Here is a 7,538-nt window from a genome sequence, read left to right as displayed (position 1 = left end):
ATGTTCAAGTCACACCGACACATCGACATAACTGTACACCTGATAATAGCTCACTAGAATGCCCTCGTACGTTCACAAGTTAGCTAGCTAGTGGCACTAAGAATTTGTCGTGTGTGTGTGTGTGTGTGTGTGTGTGTGTGTGTGTGTGTGTGTGTGTGTGTGTGTGTGTGTAAGACCCAAATCAAACATGGGAAAGAGACGAATATGAGGACCTGGCAGAGAATACAATTCAGAGTTTAAGAGCATTACTACATAAAATGGAAGAGAAATCGGAAAGAATTATACTAACTGGAGATTTTAATACAAATATAAATTGGAATACTCTAGATATAATAAGCCATGAAAGTTGTTGGGACCAAAAGCTCCAGGATCTCGCGCAAGAGTTTTTCCTAACCCAACATGTAAGGGAAAGCACCAGAAAAAGAGGATTCGATGTACCCTCAATGCTAGATTTCATACGGTATTTACTAGGCAAGAAAACGATATTGACAATTTAATATACCACCCTCCCTGGCCTTTGGTTCCTTCTTCCTCGCATAAAAAAAAACCTTCATTCGGCAAAAGCGACCATGCAGTACTAAATTGCAACTTCAGGAGTGCATATGACATAGTTAACAGCAATGAAAGTTACAAAAAGAGCCTAAACTATAAAAAGGGAAACTATCATGACCTAAAGAAGTACTTCTTAGAAATTGATTGGGGAAAGGAGCTTAGAGGACAAGATTTAAATGCTATATATAAAAAATTCTGTGAACTTTATGAAATGGGAGTCGAGAAGTACATCCCACAGCACAAAGAAGCAGAAAAGAAAAAAAATGGTTCAATACAGAATGTAAAAAATCAAAAGAAAGAAGAGATTTGTTGTGGAATAGATACAGAAGACACAATAGTGAAAGGGCATATAATAATTACAAACAGGCAAGAAACGATTATACAAGAATAAGGAGGGAAGCCCAAAAACAGTTTGAGGAGGATATCGTAAATAAAAGTAGTGATCAACCGAAGCTATTTAACAGCTACATCAGAAGCTAAACCAAAGTAAGAGATAAAATACAATCCATTACGGACGAGGGAATCACCTATACACAAGAGAAGGATATTTGTGAAGCACTAAACAAGAAATTCCAATCAGTTTTTACAGAGGAAAAAAATTTTGAGAGGGACTATGTGGAACAAGCATGCCCACACTTACTACCAGAAATACAAACATCAGAGAAAGTAATACAGGAGGAGCTAAGTAAATTAGACAAAGGAAAAGCAAATGGTCCTGATGAAATTTCATGTTGGGTACTACATGAATGTGCAAAGGAGTTAAGTAAACCATTATTTTTTATTTTCAAGAAATCCTTGAGTCAAGGTAAACTACCTGATATTTGGAGGAAAGCAAACATTGTTCCCTTATTCAAGAAAGGGAATAGACAAAATCCACTCAACTACCGACCAGTATCATTAACCAGTGTTGTAAGCATGGTATTAGAAAAGCTTATAAGAAAAGCTTGGGTAAATAATTTAGAACACAATATGATAACAGAAAGACAGTTTGGTTTCAGAAAAGGAAAATCATGTGTTACTAATCTGTTGAGCTACTATGACAGAGTAACAGACACATTACAGGAAAGAGAAGGATGGGTGGACAGTATCTATTTAGATTTCAAGAAAGCATTTGACACAGTACCACACCAAAGACTTTTATGGAAACTATACCATCAAGGAGGAATTCGAGGCAAACTGTATTGTTGGATGCAAGATTTTCTCATAAGAAGAGAAATGAGAAAAGTACTAAGGGGAAATTACTCATCATGGAAAGAAGTGACTAGTGGAGTACCACAGGGCTCAGTGCTGGCACCAATCATGTTTTTAGTGTCTATAAATGATATAGACAGTAACACTGGAGATGAAAGCTATCTAAATATGTTTGCAGATGATGCAAAAATACAAAGGAGAATTACTAACACAGACTCTTGTAAAGAGCTACAAGAAGAATTAAATACACTTCATGAATGGAGTAATACATGGCAAATGGAATTCAATGTGGACAAGTGTCATGTAATCAAGTTTGGTAAAAGTGGAAAAAGACCTGATTGGGATTATACGTTAGGAAATAAAATCCTAGACACATCAGAAAGAGAGAAGGACCTAGGTGTGATTATCGATAACATACTATCTCCGGCTGACCACATCAGTGAGAAGGTACGGAACATGTGTAGTAAAGTCTGGGCACAGGCAAGGGAAGGAGGAAGACAACCTCTTCGACTGCTGGTTTTATTCTCACTGCCTCGTTAATAAACAGCCAACCCTTTCATCAGGTCGGTTTGATTACTGAGAGATTCGAACAAAGTTCGACACAGGATGAATTCTTTTCTTAAATATACATAAAATGGAAAAAAGGGCAAATGGCATTATTACCACCTCTAGCACCAACTTAACAGACATAGCATGACATAGACATAGCATGATATAGACATAGCATGACATAGACATAGCATGACATAGACATAGCATGGCATAGACATAGCATGGCATAGACATAACACTCCCCCCTGATTTTCTAAAGATCACTATATTGGAACGGCCGTACTGGACGGCGCTCCCTAGAACCTCGACGGGGCAGTGGTCTCCCTGGACTATCTACTTCGTCTTCACTTGACGTATCACTTGACGTAGACTCATTCGAAGGACCTCTCACATCAATTAGCAAATCATCTTCTGTTTCTGATTCAGGGCTTTCTTCAGCTAGTGAATCCTCTGGGGCAGTAGACAGCGATGTTGCCAGCCTTAGGTCACGCACATGACGAGGCATACCATCCACCTCGACGTTCTGGGCAGATACAACTCGCGTTACTGTGCCCTCTGTGCTTCGAGAATCGCAGCGTCTGCTGGGATGCCGGATCCATACACGATCACCGACGCTGAAGCGATGTTGTTCTTCCACCGGCTGATCTTGCAGAGTTACTCCGTCGATACCCAGCAGTCTGACCTCTTATCTAAATATCTGGTTGGCAGGGGCAGATGAGGCATCATCACCTCGTGGCATAACGTTGTAGCGGTACACTGCTTCAGCTACGGAACAGCCTTTCCGTGCCAGTATAGTTTTCACGGTTCGATGATTTCTCTCTGATATTCCATTACCAGATGGAGCGTTGGCACACCAATACCTGATGACCATACCCCAACGCCTGGCGAACTCTTTGATCGTTGAGCTACGGAAGCTGGCAGCATTGTCAGTTAATAGCTCCTTAGGTGCTCCACGTTCATAAAACACAGACTCTAGCTGTTCAGCAACACTGATGACATCTTGCCGCCTGAGTCTTTTCCAGATGGCATAACGTGTTGGCCCGCAGTCGATGAGCGTCAGATAGTGCTGGTTTCTGACATGACAGACGTCCATGCTAACTCTGCTCCAGATCTCTGAAACCCCCAACTCCCCTTTCTTCCACTTCTCTGGTGCCGGATCAAAGGATTGACATTCTTGACAACTCTGAAGAACACTGCGAACCTGCTGCCTCTGAACCGTAGGATAGAGCCTTCTGCAGAAGTACAGTGTACGCTTGATGCCGGGATGCCCGCTGGTTTCATGAATGTTAATGATGTCCCTGTCTGAAATACTGGCAACAGCTGCACAACTTGTCTGCCCATATGCTAGTGTCATCCACCTCTTCGGTACTCGTGTTAGCGCATCTGCTTTGTTTTCAGTAGAAGACACAAACTTTACTTCCAGACACAGATTATACTCGATGATGATAGATTTAAAAGTCTCTAGGCGCCTACGGATCAACATTTCACTGGAAGCTCTAGTCTTCAAACGAGATTTTCCTGAGAGAGAATCCGCGATCCAGTGGAACACAGTTCTTGAGTCAGTCATAAGAGTCAGCTGTTTCATCTTCCAGGAGATTGCAAGATTTATCCCCTTAATAACAGCGTCCAGCTCCGCAAGATTAATGTGAGAGCACTCGTCCCGTCGTAACCAACACGAGTCTTCAATAACTTCACCTTTCACCTCCAACACAGCTCCCAATGCGAGTGAACTTGCATCTACCCATAGTATAGCTTCGTCTCCCGCCACATCCCATCGTCCTCGAGCTGGGTCTGAGTTCTTCACCCGCTCCAACGTGTCCGCAAGCATCGAGTGCAAACTGAGGTCATTAATCTCGCCGTCCCACGCAGTCGTGACCTCATTGGCCCGTCTTTTAATGTACGACGCCGCCACTCGCAACCAGCCACAAACAGGAAGGTGACTCGTTAGCTGCCCGCAGAGTGAAAACACTGTCCGCCTAGTCAGCTTTTCAGGTAGCTTGCCAACGCCGTTATCACGCTTCCAGACGAGACGATCGTGCTCCCCCCAGACTCTAATGCCCAGCACACGAGCTCCTTCAGACACAATCTCGGGAGGTTTGCAGAGCAGGCCGTGACGACTGAGGTGACATTCCACTTCTGCTGCACTCGCCACACTTTCGTCCACCAGAATATCGTCCAGGTATGGTGAAGTGGCGCGGTTTATCTTCTCGTCCATGCTCAACACACGACTCAGGACCTCCTTCAATACTAGTGGTGCGATGTTCAGTCCAAAGCCCAGTCTAGTCAAACAGTAACGTCTCCCACGGAACACCACTGTCTGGGACGACCATAGCGATCTGTGAACGTGTATCTGTAGGTAAGCCTTGCGCAAGTCAATGAGAGCGACCCTCTGTCCACGCCTGCGCCACTCCCGTATCTTCTCAGTGCAGACGTCCGCTTCAGCTGTGTGCAAATTAAGATGGGCATTCAACTCACGAAAATCAAGGACAGGGCATACTTTTTTCTTGTTTTGCTGCACGACAGCCATCAGAGGGATAGTTCCTTTCACAGGGCCATGTATACTCTCGTTGTATGGAACCAGCCATCCGTCCTTAATCCATTCACACAGTTCATTTTCATATTCTTTTCAAGCTTCATTCGGCACCCTGTATTCAGAGACAGTATTCAGTAGTCGTGGAGGCTCTGAGTTGTCACGCCAGTTCCACAACACTGTCCACATTTTAGCTGCACTGTCATATGCTACTTCAAAATCCCTCTCGACAATATTTCGTTGTATGGTAGGTACTGTCACGGCTGAAGCCTGCACTTCCTCAATACCAAATCGCACTTTGTCCGGTGAATGCACTGTCACTCCCTGCAGGGCTTCAACACCATTCATGCCCAGAATAAAGTCAAAATTAAGCGGCTTGGAAGGCACTACAATCACATTCACAGACACGGACACTCCTGACAATAGCTGGACTGTTACCACACCTGTTCCCATACACATATAAAGCTCACCGCTTACTGTCCTCACACTGATATTTCCTTTGGTCCAGCGTGAGCACATGGAAACGTGTGCAATACTCTGAGTACAGCCGGTGTCTACCAGGGCATCACAGTTCTTTCCATCAACAACCAAGCGAGTCACTGGTAAAGCGCCTCTCACTGACGGTCTGGAGAGGAGGCTGGCGCTGGTCCCACCTCTCCTGATCCATTTCCCGAAGAGCATGAGGTAGCGATGTGGCCTCGTCCCCCGCATCTGAAGCAGCGCACATTACCTCGCCCACCTCTACCTCTGCGCACACTGCGTCCAGCCTGGCAGTCACGAGCGTAGTGGTTCGGCTGGTTACAGGAATGGCAGCGCACACCACCAACACCAACTAATGCAGGAGCCACTGTGTGCTGTCTGGAGCCGGCTGGTTGTGCTGCTGCCCCATCATCGAGGTAATTATCAGCTAGAACAGCTCGAGCACGGTTCAGAAGTTGGTTAATATCCATTGTTTCCATGCGTGAAACAGCTCTCAGAATGTGGCGAACAGCTTCTGGAAGACCAGCTAAAAAAGCACAACATAGACCGGCGTCGGTCATTCCTCCAAATCGTGTAGCCAGGTGGCGCAGGTCAGCCAAGTACACGTCAACAGACTCGCCATCACGCAGCCTACGGTCCACAAACTGCTCATAGGCAACAAACTTGTCTGCAGCAAATGCCGAGGTGAGTGCATCCTTTATGGTGTCGAAGTTCCCCTTGTCTACGCTGCTGAGCTGCTGATAAACAGAGAAAGCCCCGCCTGTGAGTCGCAGTGGCACAATGGTGTGTAGATCAGAGATCCCTCGTAGCCGACAAACCAGCTCCAGCTTTTCGATCCACTCTACCACCGAGTGCGAAGTGACCACAAATTCCGGGATCAGACGAAGTTCCGTCGTAAGGCTGTCTCCTCGGGCTGAGGTTGACGATGCCGGTTTGCCACTATCACTTCCGTCCATCATAAGTTGCGAGAGAATGCCTAGATAGCTTGTAGTAAAGTCTGGGCACAGGCAAGGGAAGGAGGAAGACAACCTCTTCGACTGCTGGTTTTATTCTCACTGCCTCGTTAATAAACAGCCAACCCTTTCATCAGGTCGGTTTGATTACTGAGAGATTCGAACAAAGTTCGACACAGGATGAATTCTTTTCTTAAATATACATAAAATGGAAAAAAGGGCAAATGGCATTATTACCACCTCTAGCACCAACTTAACAGACATAGCATGACATAGACATAGCATGACATAGACATAGCATGACATAGACATAGCATGACATAGACATAGCATGGCATAGACATAGCATGACAGACATAACAACATGTATACACTGCTTGCAAATATGAGAATAGCATTCACATACATAGATGAAGACATGCTAAGAAAGATAATAACATCATTCATCAGACCAACCCTGGAGTATGCATCAGTAGTCTGGAGTCCTCATCTCAAAAAACACATAGACAAGATTGAAAAAGTTCAAAGGGCCGCTACAAGATGGGTACCAAGCTTAAAGGATCTAAGCTACGAAGAAAGACTAAATAAACTGAATTTACCAACACTACAGGAGAGAAGGAAAAGAGGTGACATGATTATCCTATATAAATGCATATCAGGGAAGGAGAAAACAGACATAAATGATTACTTAACCTATGGGGAAGCATCAGCAAGAGGACACTGCAAAAAACTGCATAAGAGAGGTGATAAAGACGTAAGGAAATTTAGTTTCCCAAATAGAGCAATTCATCAGTGGAATGCACTACCGAATGAAATAGTGTGTGCCAAAACAATTCACAATTTTAAGGATATGTACGATAAATATGGTTTAAGACACGGGACAGTACGAGCTTGACTCATTCCTGTAAAGATACAATTAGGTAAGGTAAGAACACACACACACACACACACACACACACACACACACACACACAAGAAAAATACGTCGATATAGGTATGGATGCAAACCATAGGGGGGAAAAAGGGGTGTACTGAAGAAGAGAGAGAGAGAGAGAGAGAGAGAACACCGGTGGGAGATAGGAGACAAACACAGGGCTCGCTTAGGTCACCACAGGGCAGGTGAGGGTAAGGGATAAACGGACGAAGGAGGGGCTGCCGGAAATCAAGTGTGCAGAGTGAATTGCACCTATTTCCTTTGTGTAATAAATCTATTTCCATACTCATGAGATGTGATTATAGAAGATGACCACCCGGTAACAATCTGTTGTCAGATGAGGTCG

General features: G+C 44.5%; 1 protein-coding gene across 1 annotated transcript; it reads right to left on the bottom strand.

The window, feature by feature from the left end:
• Positions 1-2,980: 2,980 nt before the first annotated feature.
• On the bottom strand, positions 2,981-4,822 carry LOC145394918 (uncharacterized). The gene has a single exon (XM_080268668.1). The coding sequence runs from the start codon at positions 4,820-4,822 to the stop codon at positions 2,981-2,983; it is 1,842 nt and encodes a 613-aa protein (XP_080124794.1).
• Positions 4,823-7,538: the final 2,716 nt, after the last annotated feature.

Source organism: Coenobita brevimanus, chromosome 29 (genome assembly GCF_032717465.1).
Source record: "Coenobita brevimanus isolate Jiangsu-jjx chromosome 29, ASM3271746v2, whole genome shotgun sequence".
Lineage (NCBI taxonomy): Eukaryota > Metazoa > Arthropoda > Malacostraca > Decapoda > Coenobitidae > Coenobita > Coenobita brevimanus.
This window is presented reverse-complemented; position numbering and strand designations above follow the sequence as displayed.

What these genes read in the sequence shown, in the direction of transcription:
- LOC145394918 (XM_080268668.1), bottom strand. Translation starts at nt 4,822, where the DNA reads ATGGCTGTCGTGCAGCAAAACAAGAAAAAAGTATGCCCTGTCCTTGAT.